General features: G+C 44.2%; 1 protein-coding gene across 8 annotated transcripts in view; it reads right to left on the reverse strand.

The window, feature by feature from the left end:
* The window catches only part of CPLANE1 (ciliogenesis and planar polarity effector complex subunit 1), a 150748-nt gene that overhangs the window by 12939 nt on the left and 119573 nt on the right, over positions 1 to 18236 (reverse strand). For 7 of the 8 annotated variants that reach the window (XM_075588385.1, XM_075588388.1, XM_075588421.1 and 4 more), the window contains exons 38-47: positions 16639 to 16725; positions 14219 to 14343; positions 12451 to 12643; positions 9900 to 10147; positions 9521 to 9614; positions 8898 to 9110; positions 6924 to 6954; positions 6465 to 6581; positions 5928 to 6102; positions 2826 to 2887 (exon numbers count right to left, since the gene is read on the reverse strand). In XM_075588385.1, the coding sequence (XP_075444500.1) occupies positions 2826 to 2887; positions 5928 to 6102; positions 6465 to 6581; positions 6924 to 6954; positions 8898 to 9110; positions 9521 to 9614; positions 9900 to 10147; positions 12451 to 12643; positions 14219 to 14343; positions 16639 to 16725 (1345 nt within the window). The remainder of the gene's footprint in view (positions 1 to 2825; positions 2888 to 5927; positions 6103 to 6464; positions 6582 to 6923; positions 6955 to 8897; positions 9111 to 9520; positions 9615 to 9899; positions 10148 to 12450; positions 12644 to 14218; positions 14344 to 16638; positions 16726 to 18236) is intronic. The other variant, XM_075588395.1, reaches the window with a different exon arrangement.

Genomic DNA, 18236 nt, shown 5'->3' on the forward strand with positions numbered 1-18236 from the left:
ATTTGAATGGTTTATTTGTGATTCTGCGTACGATAGGGCACTGTGTAGGGTGATACTGTATGACCTTCCAAAGGTCACTTCTTCCAATGTCACTGGCACAAAATAAAGTGATGGTAAGGTCTTCAGGGTAGTGACTTATTGGCAAATATGTTTCTAAAGTGTTGAGGTTTGCGCTCACTAGTAGAATTAATCATTAATATGATTTCAAGTAATCTACAAAGCAAATCAGGATCAAGATCTATTTTCAAATAAATTCACGCCATGCACAATCCCGACTCTTGCGTTCTGCCCAAGGATGTCTTCTCTCTACCCTCTTTTTGTATCTAAAGCCCTCTCCCGCCTTAAACCTCTCTCACTGACTGCCCCACACCTCTGGAATGCCCTTCCCCTCAGTACCCGACTATCACCCTCTCTATCCACCTTTAAGAACCACTGTAAGACACACTTGCTTAAAGAAGCATATGAGTAGCTCCATGGCTAATACTATACTCATGATACATAAAGCTTGGCCCCCTGCAGACGCACTTACCAGAACTCCCTCCTGCTGTCTCTGTACGATCTTTCTACCTACCAATTAGATTGTAAGCTCTTCGGAGCAGGGACTCCTCTTCCTTAATGTTACCTTATGTCTGAAGCTCTTATTCCCATGATCTGTTATTTATATTATTTGTTATTTATATGATTGTCACGTGTATTACTGCTGTGATGCGCTGTGTACACTAATGGCGCTATATAAATAAATTGGATGTAGCATTGGGCACCCCTATCTTTTGCTATATAAATATAGACATACATTAAAAAAATGTTTTTTAAAAAGCTTGAAAAACGCCCTACTCATTCCTATTTTTCTGTCTTTACTTCCCATTTCCACGCACAAGATACAGGTATGAATGGGCCATGAGAGGTGGCGCTTAGGTATAGACAGTGGGGCAAATAAAGGTACGTGAAAGCTTGTGACGGGGGCAGACCTTTCAGGCCATTTAAGAATTATTTAGTCCCATACTTTCTGCTTTAGATATTAATAATAATGTAAAAAAAAATTAACAGTTCAGCAGAAACATTTCTGGGTGATTTTAAAATGAGATATACCATAGTGAACCTCAATGAAACAGAGTGTAGGTGGGCACGGTCTGCAGGTCTTTCTACCAGTAAACACACATCACAAACCCCCAGCAGCTGCATTCCTAAATGTCAAAATCTTTGTACAAAACCCTGATTTTCACTGTGACCGGAGTGTGGAGATCGGACACATGTTCCTGGAAGAAATCGCTGCGAGGGTAAAAGCCGCGGTTACACAGGCGGCTGAATCGGCGTCTGTCATCCTTATATGTTCTGTTTCTTTACTTTATCCCCCCCGTTTTAAATAAAAGGTACAGGCACACATAAAGGAGAAGCATGTACAGTGTTCTGCCCTCAGGGACTCAAACAGACGTTGCACACCCCCTGGGAATACCCCTGGGCCCCGCTGCAGGAATACCCCTCGGGCCCGCTGCAGGAATACCCCTGGGCCCGCTGCAGGAATACCCCTGGGCCCCGCTGCAGGAATACCCCTCGGGCCCCGCTGCAGGAATACCCCTGGGCTCTGGCCCTGCTGCAGGAATACCCCTGGGCCCTGGCCCTGCTGCAGGAATACCCCTGGGCCCTGGCCCTGCTGCAGGAATACCCCTCGGCCCTGCTGCAGGAATACCCCTCGGGCCCCGCTGCAGGAATACCCCTCGGCCCCGCTGCAGGAATACCCCTCGGCCCCGCTGCAGGAATACCCCTGGGCCCTGCTGCAGGAATACCCCTGGGCCCCGCTGCAGGAATACCCCTCGGCCCCGCTGCAGGAATACCCCTGGGCCCCGCTGCAGGAATACCCCTGGGCCCCGCTGCAGGAATACCCCTCGGCCCCGCTGCAGGAATACCCCTCGGCCCCGCTGCAGGAATACCCCTGGGCCCCGCTGCAGGAATACCCCTCGGCCCCGCTGCAGGAATACCCCTCGGGCTTGCTGCAGGAATACCCCTCGGGCTTGCTGCAGGAATACCCCTCGGGCTTGCTGCAGGAATACCCCTCGGGCTTGCTGCAGGAATACCCCTCGGGCTTGCTGCAGGAATACCCCTCGGCCCCGCTGCAGGAATACCCCTCGGCCCCGCTGCAGGAATACCCCTCGGGCTTGCTGCAGGAATACCCCTCGGGCTTGCTGCAGGAATACCCCTCGGGCTTGCTGCAGGAATACCCCTCGGGCTTGCTGCAGGAATACCCCTCGGCCCTGCTGCAGGAATACCCCTCGGCCCTGCTGCAGGAATACCCCTCGGGCTTGCTGCAGGAATACCCCTCGGGCCCCGCTGCAGGAATACCCCTCGGCCCCGCTGCAGGAATACCCCTCGGGCCCCGCTGCAGGAATACCCCTCGGGCCCCGCTGCAGGAATACCCCTCGGGCCCCGCTGCAGGAATACCCCTCGGGCCCCGCTGCAGGAATACCCCTCGGGCCCCGCTGCAGGAATACCCCTGGGCCCCGCTGCAGGAATACCCCTGGGCCCCGCTGCAGGAATACCCCTCGGGCCCCGCTGCAGGAATACCCCTCGGGCCCGCTGCAGGAATACCCCTGGGCCTTGCTGCAGGAATACCTCTGGGCGCTGATGAGATTTAGGGTTTGACAGAACATGGAATACTTGGGTGAAATAAAACAAGATTTCTAATGCTTCATGATTGTTTTCTCATTACAACCACGTGCAGCAGCCGCCACAATGCTGTAAATGCTCACAATTAGCTATAAAACGCGACCCCCTGTCAGAACAAACAGAAAGACAATGCTGTGGGGAAGGAGAAGTGTAACGTGACGTACTTATCTCTCTCATCTTTCACTCGCTGGCTCTGTTTCATTGTTTTTGAGGAGACCGAAGTGTTCTGAAAAATAACGTTTCAAGGAGTCAGTATTTTAGTAATCCGGATAATGTCCTGAGCCTCCTACAATCGCTGCGCGCTGACCAGAGACCGGCCAGCAGCGGCTTTACAACACGCTACGCTAGTTTCACGTTTAAATGAATGAGACGCTCGTGTCCATATTAAATAGTGTTAGGGAAAAAGGTCAGAAAACAAATGTTTAGTTACAATAACATGGCGTTTCCTTGGCAGGAGCTACTCCATTTTGTGTAATAGCCCTATGTATTGAGCAGGTTATTGCACAGGTGAAGGGAATAGGGAGTATGAAACAAATCATACACCCTCATTCCCCCATTCAGTATCACCACTGAAAAACAAAAGCACAGTCTTACTCCAAAGGTATAAAACAGACACATGCTTATTTAAAACGGAGATGAGATATATCAGCCGCCTTAAAGTGAAAATGTTACTTATTTGTGTTCTGGAAAAAAAGAGGTGTTCTTTTCATTAAGTTGTTTATAAACGATGGTTTTGTTGTGAGCTAATTGGGACGGCCTATTTAATGTGGCAGTAATAGATATTCTCCATTCTACTTGCAACTTGCTTGCCTAATTGCAAACTTTTTCTGCTGCTAAATTGCTACTTGCTCGTGTGTGTGTGTGTGTGTGTGTGTGTGTGTGTGTGTGTGTGTGTGTGTGTGTGTGTGTGTGTGTGTGTGTGTGTGTGTGTGTGTGTGTGTGTGTGTGTGTGTGTGTGTGTGTGTGTGTGTGTGTGTGTGTGTGTGTGTGTGTGTGTGTGTGTGTGTAAAAATTACTGTTCAGCATTGGGGTTTTTTCTGTTATTATAAGCACTGTCCACAGAAGATTTCTGATGATCAATCAGCAAAAAATGTCGTTTGTATCCAAACAGTTGAGGAGACTGGAAAAGGGATCCAAGGCTTTAGATTATTTCAATTAGTGAAACACAAACGAGAAAGCTGCCTGCAATAAATGTTACAACTAAAACACCGCATGAAGACTAGAGATGGGACAATTTCTGGATCCGCCGCAGTTCCGCGGATTTCAGCGGATCAGTCTCAAAGATGGCGATTCGCCTTTTGCGGATTATTATTGTATTTATTTATTTTTTTTTAAACACCGACAATCCATCCGCTGATTCAACAAATCCGTCAGCGGATTGTGGAATCGGCGGATAGATTGTTAATATTCACCAGCGGATTGTGGAATCGGCGGATAGATTGTTAATATTCACCAGCGGATTGTGGAATCGGCAGATAGATTGTTAATATTCACCAGAGGATTGTGGAATCGGCGGATAGATTGTTAATATTCACCAGCGGATTGTGGAATCGGCGGATAGATTGTTAATATTCACCAGCGGATTGTGGAATCGGCGGATAGAGTGTTAGTATTCACCAGCGGATTGTGGAATCGGCAGATAGATTAGATTGTTAATATTCACCAGCGGATTGTGGAATCGGTGGATAGATAGTTAATATTCACCAGCGGATTGTGGAATCGGCGGATAGATTGTTAATATTCACCAGCGGATTGTGGAATCGGCGGATAGATTGTTAATATTCACCAGCGGATTGTGGAATCGGCGGATAGATTAGATTGTTAATATTCACCAGCGGATTGTGGAATCGGCGGATAGATTGTTAATATTCACCAGCGGATTGTGGAATCGGCGGATAGATTAGATTGTTAATATTCACCAGCGGATTGTGGAATCGGCGGATAGATTGTTAATATTCACCAGCGGATTGTATCCAATGGCGGTTTTGGATTCATCTGCGCGGATTGAAACTGTAACAATCCGTCGGCGGATTTTACACCGAGGAACAGGAGGTTGAAGGGCTAATTCGGGAAAATCCAGGAAAAGGACTTGGACTGCTTTGCCCATCTCTAATGAAAACAGCCAGTCATTCGACAATTTAAAAATACAATTACCGTGCAGGCCTAACTAATATTTGGGCGTGTGTCAATATATAGGTGACACAGGACAATAAGAAAGAGAAGGAACATGCATCGCCACACCGTCGGGGGGACACTTTTTTTTTGCCGCAATCATATCAAGAAAATTAAAGTTACAATCAAGGGGAATTTCAGATTTGAGAAAGACAGAGCAACTCATGCAAACTTTTGATACATTCAATACAGAAAGCAATTGGGGAAAGGATTTGTCTCATTATGAGATAAATACTTTTATAATGAGGTATTCCTGCTCTCTACCCCTCACACCTTCACTCCAGTTTCTGATTTATCCACATGTCCTTTTTTTGCATTGCTGTGTTACACTAACCCACGTGCAGACACTTTACACCATTACCCGTATTGCTGCCCAATTAACATGGGCTTTTTTGCATTCCTATGTTACTTTGAGCATCACACTCATTTACGGACTTTCTGCGGGGTCATTGTTGTATAAATAGGACATGCTATTTTATCTTCATTTGTATTAAAAAAATAAAAAACCTGCCTGAAGAAGGAACTCATGTGGTGCTGAAAGCTAGCACTCATTATAACCACAAGTTCGTTACTAAAAGGTATTGCTTCCACCTCACTTTTCTTTGTCTATTCTATGGGCAAACCTGGTACCACCCTCTATATTGCTATGTTACGTTCTCTCTCTCTCCCACTGTCCTGCATTGATCAATTGGAGACTCTCACAGCCGCCGCCAGTCTAAGTTCTTTCAAAACTAAAGCTGCCTCACATTTTAATCTGGTCTGTAACTGTTACATACGCCTATAACTTATATTATCTCTTACTGTGCATGCTATGTATTTAGATATAATGTATAACCTTGCTCACTTAATGTAACCATGTATTTGTCATCATATCTCTGTGCCCAGGACATACTTGAAAACGAGAGGTAACTCTCAATGTATTACTCCCTGGTAAAACATTTTATAAATAAATAAGTGTGCTGACCCTTTACAAACAAATAATATTGATTAGTCCTATACTGTAGGTGGCATCTTACAAGCTAGAGCAATGAGACTGGAACTCTAGCCAAAGGTAAGTGCAAATAAGCATGCAAAGAGATGAGGAGCACTCGTACTGCACTCTGTGCCAGCTGGAAGGGATCATGTTCCAGCTCTCTGAGTCCGTTCAGCCTTCTCCGATGTTCACCCAGCCGCTCTGCCTGCTTTCTCTTCATCCACATCTGCAGCTCTCTCCTCTCCTTTTCTGTCCTCTTCGAAGTATGCCGCAAAGAACCAATTTGCCGTCTCTCCCTGGGGATACAAAGGGGCTCGTGTTGCTTTCAGTCCCGTGAAACTAATGAATCAATTCAGAGATATTAACGATGCTCTCATAGATACAGCCATGCACCCATAGGGCATTATCATGTGGTATAATTGGACACGCCATTTCTGCAGAAGAATTACTAACTTTTTAGCAGTCATTAAAACCCACATTACAATGGTATATTATGACGGGTATTACAAATGTCATTATTAATATAGCATATAACAGCTCAGTAGGACAAAACACTGTAATCACTTTTTTGGTTTCAATTATGAGATATGAGGCCATATTTACTACCCCTCCAGCACCAGGGCCTCTGAGAAGAAAGAGATAAAAGATACTTTCTTACCTGGAGAACTTTGTAGCTTGGTTCTCTGTCAATCCAAGTTCTGAAGCAGAAACTCCTCCTTCCATAAGATCGCCTAATATGTCTGCAATATCACTCAAGCCTGTCACATCTAGGAGGCTGTTTAACGAGACAGACAGTTTATTTGTACATTTGTCAGTTGTCACCTGTTATATTGGCAATAAGGCACTTTAGCAGACAACCCTAAACTAACTCATTGGGTTAATATATGCCACTTGGCTTTTCAGGGGTGTGTTATCACTGTGAAACCAAGTTTATAAAGGGCATAAAGATAACAATTTACAAGTAAAATTAGACCCAGAAAGACAGAAAATAGAGTAGAACAAAGTATCAAATAACCAGACAGCAATAGCATGGGACAAACAAGGACAGGGAAAGCACAGTCTGTAGGAAGTTTTACAAAAGGGAATAAAAGCCGTTTTAAAATACTTAAATACTTACCTTTTATTTACGTTCTTATTTTGACCAGAAGCTGAAACAAAATTAGGTTCCATCAATATTGATTTAGTTTCTATGTTTATTAGCCGGATCAATGCAAATGACAAGCTTAATATTAAACAGTTTGAATCGGCGTGTATTTGTCTTGTGGAGAATTAAGACTGCACTAAAAGCAGTAAACAGCATCACATCAGTATTATATATAGACATTGTGCAACATAATTACTCTCCATGGACACCTCTTGGTAGGTTGTTCAAAATAACATCCACACCGATCGTTTAAAGCTGCAGTTCAGTCAATATCCTGCATGTGTTTTTTTTTAAAATAAATCAGTTCTATAGTAAGAAAAAATATTTTTAGCATTTTCTGTTTAAAAAAACAACAACTTTGAAAGACCAATTTTCTTGTATTCTATTTTAACAAGCATGTTTGTTCCTATAGCAACCATTTACATTCCCCAGATCTAAAGATGTCGCCAAACTTTGCCGATCAATAGATGGAGAACGAATTGACCGGCAGCTATGCAGTTCTCTAGGTAAGTAGAGATTGCCCACATGAAACTATTGAAGTAAAAAAACAAAAAAAAAAAAAAACGGGAGCTTGCATTTCCAAAATGTACAAGTTTCTCTGATACATGTACGCACACAACAGGTAAATACAAGTATATGTTTTTCAATATTTGGGACATCACTTTAGACGAGGAAAAAAAAATAAGTATTCATAAAATATCTGTATTAGTGTTATTATTTCTACTGGTTTAGAACAAACAGCTGAACCTTTAATTTTTTTAATAGTATACAGCAGGGGTGTGCAAACTTTCCTGCCTGCTCTCCTCGGTGCCTCGTGCCCCCCCCCCCCCACCGGCTTCAGATGACGCATGTGATCATGTGACGTCACGTTGCATGGTAACGTGACCCCGTGGCGTCACTTGACGCCGGGTTACTAGGACGACGCGACGCGGGAAGGTAAGCGGGTCATAGAGGCCTCGCGCATTCCCCCGGCATTTCATTTAAATGCCTGCGTGGAGAGCAAAGTGAAAAAGAAGTGATCTGCGCTCATAAAATTGTGAATATTGTGCTCAAGTAAAATGTATTACTTAGTGTAGGATAATTTAGTGTAAAGTTTAAACAATCAAAATATAAAACCTGTTAAAAAGGAGGTAGGTGCCGCTGTGCTCGTGGGATGGCGCCACAAACCGAAACTAATACAAGAACAAAAAGAGAAACAGCGCAAAAACCTCATGGCGTAGTATAATAAAAAGTATTTATAGTGTGAAACAGGTAAGTATTGCACGTACATCAAGAAAGATATAACTTAGCATGACATGTATATGGCCATGTTACCAATACAGGAATCTGCAGCCGTGGATCAAGTAGTGTCTGTCACCGGATCAATTCTCTCCTTACACTCCCATGTGGCAGTCCTTATACACCCTCCACTCGAGCAGATCGGGACATTCTCTATCTGCCTCCACTGTCTACCTGCAAAAGACGCGACATGAGACAGTCCGTCGGCGCCACCAGATGACGTCACTAGCATGGTTGCGGTGATCTGACGTCGGGAACCAGCAAGGGAGCCCTTCTCTCCGTGACAGCGGTAGCTGTGCCCTCTCCTTGCGGCAAGGGGCCTCGATCTGCTCGAGTGGAGGGTGTATAAGGACTGCCACATGGGAGTGTAAGGAGAGAATTGATCCGGTGACAGACACTACTTGATCCAAGGCTGCAGATTCCTGTATTGGTAACATGGCCATATACATGTCATGCTAAGTTACATCTTTCTTGATGTACGTGCAATACTTACCTGTTTCACACTATAAATACTTTTTATTATACTACGCCATGAGGTTTTTTGCGCTGCGTGGAGAGCGCAGGACCTCTATAACTGCCGCGCCTCCCATAGAAAATCTGGCGCCCCCCAGTTTGCCCACCGCTGGGATACAGTAACTGGTGGGGAAAACCATTGAAACAGTAACGTACCAGCAGGAGGCTGCGTGTCACGGGGACGGTTTCGTGAAGAGGTAATGACTGCTGGAGAGTGCGCATGGGGATGGATGACTGCTGGAGAGTGCGCATGGGGATGGATGACTGCTGGAGAGTGCGCATGGGGATGGATGACTGCAGGGCGTGGCAATTTGAAGTCTTCATCTTCCTCAGTGAGATCCTCCAATCCCATGCGACTCAAATGAAGGGCTAAACACACAGAATTACATATATAAACGACATCACTTTAAGATAAAAACGAACAATGTCAGCACATCGCTGTGCAATGCCTCCCACCCTGCTCGGCTTCTTCTTAGGGATAAGAAGACACTCTTGGATTGGACTGACATGAGCCACGGGTCTACAAGGAAGACGGTCGCTGCAAAGTCCTGCTTCCCAAGGTGAGAGCCATCTATAGATAATGGCAGCTGGGTTACTAGGTGGCACAATTAGCACGTCAACCAGCTCTACATTTTCAGGAAGGTTTTGTTCCATCCCGGTTATGGGGTCTTCTAGCCACGCTTTACTACATATGAGGAACAGAACTACATATATAGTTATATTTGTTCAACTGTCTCCAGCCAAATAAACCCAGTGTTTCTGCATTAAAATACACTCGCCTCTTTCAGTGACTCCGGCGCCTCTAGAAGTATAGGTAGCATTTTCTGAATTGGGATTTATAGCCGTTGCCAGGTTTTCGATTGTATTAACCAACTGTAATAAAAATGCATTGTTCTTGAGAATGAAAAAAAAAATGTTCTGGCAAACAAAGGAGCTTAGTTTATTCCAAAAACAACCATATTTCTGACTTACAATCATTCTACATCAATGTTAAAAATAATAATAATAATAATGTATCAGCTTACAACACAGCCCACTGGCATGATTACTGGTTGAAGACAGAATTGTTTAATTAAAATATCAATTTCTGACCAAGACCCATTGTTGTCTTCCTTGTAACTTGACACTATTTGAAACACGTGCGTCTTTGCTACATACCAGTTCCGTATTAACGAAGTCTCTCTCCATGTTGTCAGCCATGGTTTGTAGAGCGGTCAACTGGATGTCCATTTCTTGCAGCCTGCACACAGCACGATCTTTCCCCGGTGCCTTAGCTGCCGGTCTTGTTACTCGTTCTGCGGGTGGAGCGTTTCCAAACAGCATATCGTATGTAACGCTGTCTGCAGCATGGTCTCCCTGCTCTTCCAATTTCTGCCTTTGCCCAGATATGTCCCGTAAAAAGCTTTCTGAGAGAATGTACAAAAAGAAAAACACTATAATTTGCCAACATTTAATATACAGTTAGGTCCGGAAATAATTGGACACTGACACAATATTCATAATTTTGGCTCTGTACGCCACCACAATGGATTTGAAATGAAACAACTGAGATGCAATAGAAGTGCAGGCTTTCAGCTTTAATTCAATGGGTTGAACAAAAATATCGTATGAAATATTTAGGAATTGCAACCATTTTCATACACAGTCCCCTTATTTCAGGGGCTCAAATGTAATTGGACAAATTAACACAATCATAAATAAAATGTTCATTTTTAATATTTTGTTGAGAATCCTTTGCAGGCAATGACTGCTTGAAGTCTGGAACGCATGGACATCACCAAACCCTGGGTTTCCTCCTTTGTGATGCTTTGCCAGGCCTTTACTGCAGCTGTCTTCAGTTGTTGTTTGTTCGTGGGTCTTTATGTCTTAAGCTTTGTCTTCAGCAAGTGAAATGCATGCTCGATCGGGTTCAGATCAGATGATTGACTTGGCCATTGCAGAATATTCCACTTCTTGGCCTTAAAAAACTCCTGGGTTGCTTTCGCAGTATGTTTTGGGTCAGTGTCCATCTGTAAAGTGAAGCGCCGTCCAATCAACTTCGCTGAATTTGGCTGAATCTGATCAGACAATATATCCCTATACACATCAGAATTCATCCGGCTGCTTCTGTCTTCTGTCACATCATCAATAAACACAAATGACCCAGTGTCATTGTAAGCCATGCATGCCCATGCCATTACCCAGTCTCCACCGTGTTTTACAGATGATGTGGTATGCTTCGGATCATGAGCCATTCCAAGCATTCTCTATACTTTTTTCTTCCCATCATTCTGGTACAGGTTTATCTTAGATTCATCTGTCCAAAGAATGCTGTTCCAGAACAGGCTGGCTTTTTAGATATTGTTTGGCAAAGTCTAATCTGGCCTTTCTATTCTTGAGGCTTATGAATGGTTTGCACCTTATGGTGAACCCTCTGTATTTGCTCTTGTGAAGTCTTCTCTTTATGGTAGACTTGGATAATGATATGCCTACCTTCTGGAGAATGTTCTTCACTTGGCTGGATGTTGTGAAGGGGGTTTTCTTTACCATGGAAAGGATCCTACGTTCATCCACCACTGTTGTCTTCCGTGGACGTCCAGGCCTTTTTGTGTTGCAGAGCTCACCAGTGCGTTCTTTTTTTCTCAGAATGTACCAAACTGTTGATTTGGCCACTCCTAATGTTCCTGCTATCTCTCTGATGGATTTCTTTATTTTTTTGCAGCCTACGGATGCCCTGTCTCACTTGCATTGAGAGCTCCTTTGACCGCATGTTGTGGGTTCAAAGCAACAGCTTCCAAATGTGAATGCCACACCTGGAATCAACACCAGACCCTTTACCTGCTTAATTGATGATGAAATAACGAAGGAATAGCCCACACCTGTTCATGAAACAGCTTTTGAGTCAATTGTCCAATTACTTTTGGTCCCTTGAAAAAGAGGGGGCTACATATTAAAGAGATGTAATTCCTAAACCCTTTCTCCAATTTGGATGTGAATACCCTCAAATTAAAGCTGAAAGACTGCGCTTTAAGCAGATATTCATTATTTAACTGTAACTTGAATTTATTTTGGTACACAGCCGAAATAACAAAACTTGTATCAGTGTCTAATTATTTCCGGACCTAACTGTATATATAAAATAAATACACACACACACACACACACACACACGATGCAAGGCGGGGTTGCAGACCTGTCTAAGGCATGCAAATGAGCATACAGTAATATTTCCATTTGCTATATGCTTTAGTGTGGAGGGTTTTTGTCACTTTTTTTACCCACCATAACGTAACTAAGTATGGTAAAACCTATCCCTTGCTTCATTTTGGCATAGCCAGTATAACCAATCCCACACTGAGGAGACCCATTATGGTCGAAACAGTCTGTCTGTGGGTGGGTTTGCTGGCTATGCATCTTAACCCTGGCTGTGCTCAAAGCTGTGACCATGCAGCAAGCTTAAGCCTATAGGGAACCATGTTTATGGTTTTGAAGCAAAAGGTGGCACTTTGTGCTCATTTGCATGTCATTTCCCAGAATCCCTTGCTGCAGTGGAAGCACTGTGTGCTGGGTGATAATGGTGAAAGGCGGGGTTGCAGACCTGTCTAAGACATGCAAATGAGCACACAGTAATATTTCCATTTTCTATATGCTTTGCTGTGGAGTGTTTTTGTAACTTTTTTTACCCACCATAACTTAACTAAGTACACACACACGCCCGCACACACGCTACCTCTGCTCTGAAACTGGTCTGGTGGGACTGCATTGGTAACAGAAGCAGCCATGTGGTGCAGCTCTGCAGAGGATGGGACCCTCTGGCTGTCATTCTTCTCCCTAGAGGGCGCTTCCCATGCTGCTGTGTCTGGCAAATCCCACAGAAGGTCCTTTGCATCAATGTCAATCACATTAATATAATGGTGTCCAACCTGTATTGGAGAAGAAAAAAAAAAAACGTACAGTGTTATATTCACTTACATTGAAGTGGTGAGGTCTCAGCACCTCCAACGCAGAAAGGCAAAAGCATACCATAGCACATTTTGCCCCAAAAATGACAACAGCATTGTACATTTCATCAACATTAAGTTAAGATCGTATTTGAATAGAAATAGATTTTCCTTCTGCAAATAACCATGCTTTTTGTGAGGGACATATGTACACATAAATATACTTGATAAACGTGAAGCTCCGGCACGCAGTTTTGCTAGAGAATCGCCTAATGGATGGAGAGCTCGAGCTGCAGCAAACCTAGCTGCGGATGCCCGTAGAAAAGCTGACGGGCATTGGGGATAGTAGGAGAATTAGAAGGATCACGCAGGTCGGAGTGGCCAACTCCAGTCCTCAAGGGCCACCAACACTGGCAATCACGTCACGAGTTATCCTCCTCCTGATTGGTCGCTTTGTGCCCTCCTCATCTCCCCTACCAAAAGCAGCTCCTGGCGTGCCAGACTCCAGGATGTTGTAGCTACGTCCTGAGGAACCCAATTTTAACCCTTTTGTTGGCAGAAGGGCCTGCAATGCATCTGCCAACGAAAGGGTTACATGGGCAGTTCCCCGTAGTGGGCAGTAAGAAATGTTTTTTTTTTTGTGCTTTTAAACAACCTCTCAATGGGTTCCCTAAAAGGATTTCCTTCGGGTGCCATGTAATACTAATATTGTATCATTTCCCCCTGTATCATCAAAAGGAAACACGTCTTCATCAACAGAATATATTCTTACCACAACGTCCAAGCCGTCTTATCACTAAATATAGGTAAAGAGCATAAAATACTTCAGGGTCTTTGGTTACTGCGTGGTTAATGGTATTTTTAAGGTAAGGATGTTTGCGGCACACCAAAGAAAAACAACAAGCACTTGTGATGCATTTACCTCCTTCGTCCCAGGGAAGACCGCCATTTATTTCACCCAATATATCCAATGTAATTAATGGGCACGGGCACACGGGTTTCAGTCCTAAAGAATTTATTGTGCCATAGAACAAACGTGTGGGCTATGGCACAATAAATTCTTTATGATTGAAATCCATGTGCCCTTGTCCATTAATTATAATGGCATTTTGATACATCTCTGTAAATTATTTTTGACACTTGATTTTCTCTGTAAATGATGCCCAGAACATATTTAACCCATTAAACGTGCCACTGCCATTAGTTCCCTTTGATCCACCCAGATACTGCCCCTATGCCCCTACAAACATACATCACGTTGATGCTGCCTCTAATGCATTAGTCGGTGTACGCAGTGTGTCTGCTGTGTATACAAGGGGAGAGATCCCAGAACTTACACGTACAGTACAGTATAACTAATTCTATGGCAGGAGATCCATAAGAAACAAAGCACACCGTACAGTGCTAGGAAGTCTGCATTAGACGTGCATCACTTTTTGTGGCATGGCAACTTTCACGTAAATAAGAAAAGGAGCAATGTTTTTGCCACCCCGTTACAGGGGGATATACGCAGTTCGCTTGTTTCTGGTCTTCTTGCTAGCTGCAGTGAACACTTACATGAGTTGTTGGGAGGTCCGAGGCTTGCTGTGGCGCTGCCCTCTCTCCCTGCCCTTCACTAGGGAATCGGAGGTTGAGGTACACATCAGGAGGCAGGAGCTGGGGAATATTAGACGGGAGGCTTTCTGTGGCAAGAAATGGGAATGGCAGAATGGGAAGTAGATTTTAGCGCTCCCCCACCGGAATCCAGGCTGATACAGTGTAGGTCCTACACTTTGACATTACACAGATTTACATCGATAAACCATGTTACAGGGACGGATATTGGTCTTCCTCAGTCAGAACAAATGTTTGGCAATGCAGAGCCTTATTCCTTACACCAGTAACCTGACAACGTATCACAGCCCTCCTCTGGAATATCCTAATACAGGAGTGGGCAGCTGTTATCCTCAAGGGCCTCAACAGGTCAGGTTTTAAGGATATCCCTGCTTCAGCTCAGGTGGCTCAATCAATGACTGAGCCACCTGTGCTTAAGCAGGAATATGCTTAAAACCTGACCTGTTGGTGGCCCCCGAGGACAGCAGTTGACCACTCCTGCCAGTGTGTTTCATGTTCCTGTCTTAAGCCTATTATTTTGCCATCTGGTAATTTCTGTAGGTGCAAATGTTATACTGATTATCCCACAAAAATTAAGACATCAATTAAAAGAAAGAGGGTAATATGATAGTGCCGCCCCTGTCTGGACTCCAGGGATGGACAGACTCCAGGGATGAACAGAACTCATATATTTTCACATTTTAAGCCACATTGATTAGTGATGTGATTTGTTATTTTAAAAAGGACAGTCCATCATAGCAAGTAAAAAAATGTGTAAATAATCCGCGTAATTGGATTTGTTAAAATGTTTCAACCCCCTGTAAAGGAACCGTTTTACTTATTGGTAATTGGGGAAATGAATATTTAGAATGTCTCTGGGAATACTGGACTGAAGCATACAGTCTCAGCTGTGTTTGTGTGTCTGACTAATTACGACACCAGAATTACTTTAACAAAGAATGAAGCAAAAAGAACAATTTATCGGAACTGGCTGGCAAAAAGATAAAAATTGTAAGAAAACAAAAAGTTTAAGACATTGTAAAAAAAATGAAAAATAATGATTATATATCACAGCCCCTTTAATGATAAACGCAGGGGTTATGGATCAGATATCAGGATCTGTTCTTTTCTTTTTTAGGTAGACTCATAACGTTCTCTCAAACATGGGTTATATAGTGAATATACTTTTATCAGATCCAACTCCCGATGCTCAGATTACAACTTTTCATCTGAACGCCGGAAAAGATCCAGAGGCGGCAAAAACGAGGCCGAGAATGAGGAAAGATGCACGAAAGGGGAGAATAGAAGAAGATGATAAAGCAAGATGGCAAGGGCAGAGCTGCAGTGTTTTATAGCGTAACTACACAGGCGAAACACTGAGTACCATGGGGAAATGTGCTATATGATGTACTGGGCCACAATTACCAATGAATAATATGGAAAGTGTGCGATATTTTGAGATACGACAAAATAGTACCCTATCATATATTTTCTCTTCATTTATACGTTGGGTGTTATGAGGAACTATATCTTTCCAGATAGAAGTGTCCCTCACTTCTTGGGGTCTCAGACTGCTGGTACACTAGTAGTAGTATACTTAGTGGCACCAGCGTCTTATGTCATTACCGAACAACAATACCACCAATGACTAAAAGCTTCTGAAGAGTGCAGCCACGTCTAACGCAGGTTCCTCACATCTCACCAACACTGACCAATGTTTCATCTGCAAATATCACCTTTCCGGCACATAAACACGACATGGACCACATTCAGGATACAGAGGTTAGTGTGCGGCATACAATAAATATGAGGTAGCAGGGATGCTAACTCCAGTGCCCCCCCCCCCCCCCCCCAACAGGTCACATTTTCAGGATATCCCAGCTACAGCACAAGTGGCTCAATCAGAGGCTCAGTCAAAGACTGCAGCTGGGATATCCTGAAAACTTGACCTGTTGGGGGGGGCTTGAGGACTGGCGTTGAGCACCCCTGCAGTACATCATCCTGTGGTGGTCTTACTGCCTTAAAAGCCGTTACATTTGGTATAAATCCCACTGTCCGCTCCTTGTGACCTGGGGTAACTCGCCTTGTGCCTCGGACACCTCACAACGTGTTATTGTGGGCACACCAAGGCAAGCACGGGGACGCCTGACTGGAACACACTATGTAAAGTGCTGCATATGTTAAGAAGCGCTATGCATTTGACATAAAACAGTCCATCAAAATGGCATGTGTCAGTGGTGCTTCTGTGGGGGGGTGACAGGCGGATACAAAACTACTTCTCTCCAATCCAAATGACATTTCTGTGTTCACTTTACTTTTGTTTTCAGACCGTGATATGCATGTGAAAGAAGTATGCAAAGCAGCAGGATAAGCAGAGATCAGACCTGAAGCAGAAGCGAGCAGCTGATTGCTGGGAATCTCAGGAGGGACCTCTTCACAGGCAGCTCCTGTATTCTTACACGTACTAATGACTTCATTGGAAGACAGAGGGGGGGAAAAAGAGGAATCAAACAGTGCTCGTGGAAACAGGACGCATGATATGTCATTCTGTGCTTGATATATCATCCAAGCCCTTTCAAAATACTCAGCAATACATTGCATGCCTCTCTGGCACTGAAATAGGTTCATCAACAAGTTGTACCCAACACGAGGCAGAAATACACAACGCATCTCACAGATTTATTGTCAGTAAATACCAATGAACAGGCTCATGTCTCAAAAGTTACAATGAGCCCTACAACACTAAAAGCATTTCCTTGTTCAAATGATTGTTTTCCTCATGCTTTGCGTGTTTGAATGCACTAATGTTTATCTTTATGTATATACTAGCTGAGAGCCCCGGCGTTGCCCGGGATGTTTGTGGTGTGGGTGTGGAATTTGGGTGGGGAGTGGTCCACGCGGCCCATGTGCGGTGGTAGTGCTGCTGTGGCTGTACTGATGGTGATTGTATCGGTGTGCTGATTTGGGAGGGTTTGGTGCTGATGTGGGGGTGCGGATGTGGGTGTGCCGATGGGGGAGGTGCAAAGGTGCCGATGTGTGAGTGCTGATGGTGTTGATGGGGGCTGGGAATGGCAGGGAGCCGAGAATGGCAGTGTGCTGGGGGGGGCATGGGATACCGGTGTGCTGATGTGGTTGTGCTGGGGATAGTGTGTGTATACGTGTGTGTGTGTATATATTGTATGTGTGTGTGTGTATACATGTGTGTATGTGTACGTGTGTGTATACATGTGTGTGTGTATACAGGTTTGTGTGTATACATTGTATGTGTGTGTGTGTGTATACACGTGTGTGTGTATACACGTGTGTGTATACACGTGTGTGTATACACGTGTATACGTGTGTGTGTATACATGTTTGTGTGTATACATTGTATGTGTGTGTGTATAAGTGTGTGTGTGTGTGTGTGTGTGTGTGTATGTACGTGTACATTTGTGTGTGTACGTGTACATTTGTGTGTGTATACATGTGTGTGTATACATTATGTGTGTGTATACGTGTGTGAGTGTATACGTGTGTGAGTGTATACGTGTGTGTGTATGTCTCCATATGTGTGTGTGTATGTCTCCATGTGTGTGTGTGTACGTGTACATGTACATGTGTGTGTGTGTGTGTGTGTGTACGTGTCCATGTGTGTGTGTGTGTCTACGTGTACATGTGTGTGTCTACGTGTACATGTGTGTGTCTACGTGTACATGTGTGTCTACGTGTACGTGTGTGTGTCTACGTGCATGTGTACGTGTGTGTGTGTGTGTGTCTGTGTATACGTGTGTGTTTGTGTATACGTGAGTGTGTGTGTGTGTCTACGTGTGTGTGTGTGTGTCTACGTGAGTGTGTGTGTGTCTACGTGTGTGTGTGCTGTGTGTGTGTCTACGTGTGTGTGTGTGTGTGTGTCTACGTGTGTGTGGTGTGTCTACGTGTGTGTGTGTCCCTGTGTGTGTCGTGTTTGTGCCAAGGGACCAATGAGGTGGGAAGGGGGGGAGGA

This window comes from Ascaphus truei, chromosome 1, assembly GCF_040206685.1.
Source record: "Ascaphus truei isolate aAscTru1 chromosome 1, aAscTru1.hap1, whole genome shotgun sequence".
Taxonomy (NCBI): Eukaryota; Metazoa; Chordata; class Amphibia; order Anura; family Ascaphidae; genus Ascaphus; species Ascaphus truei.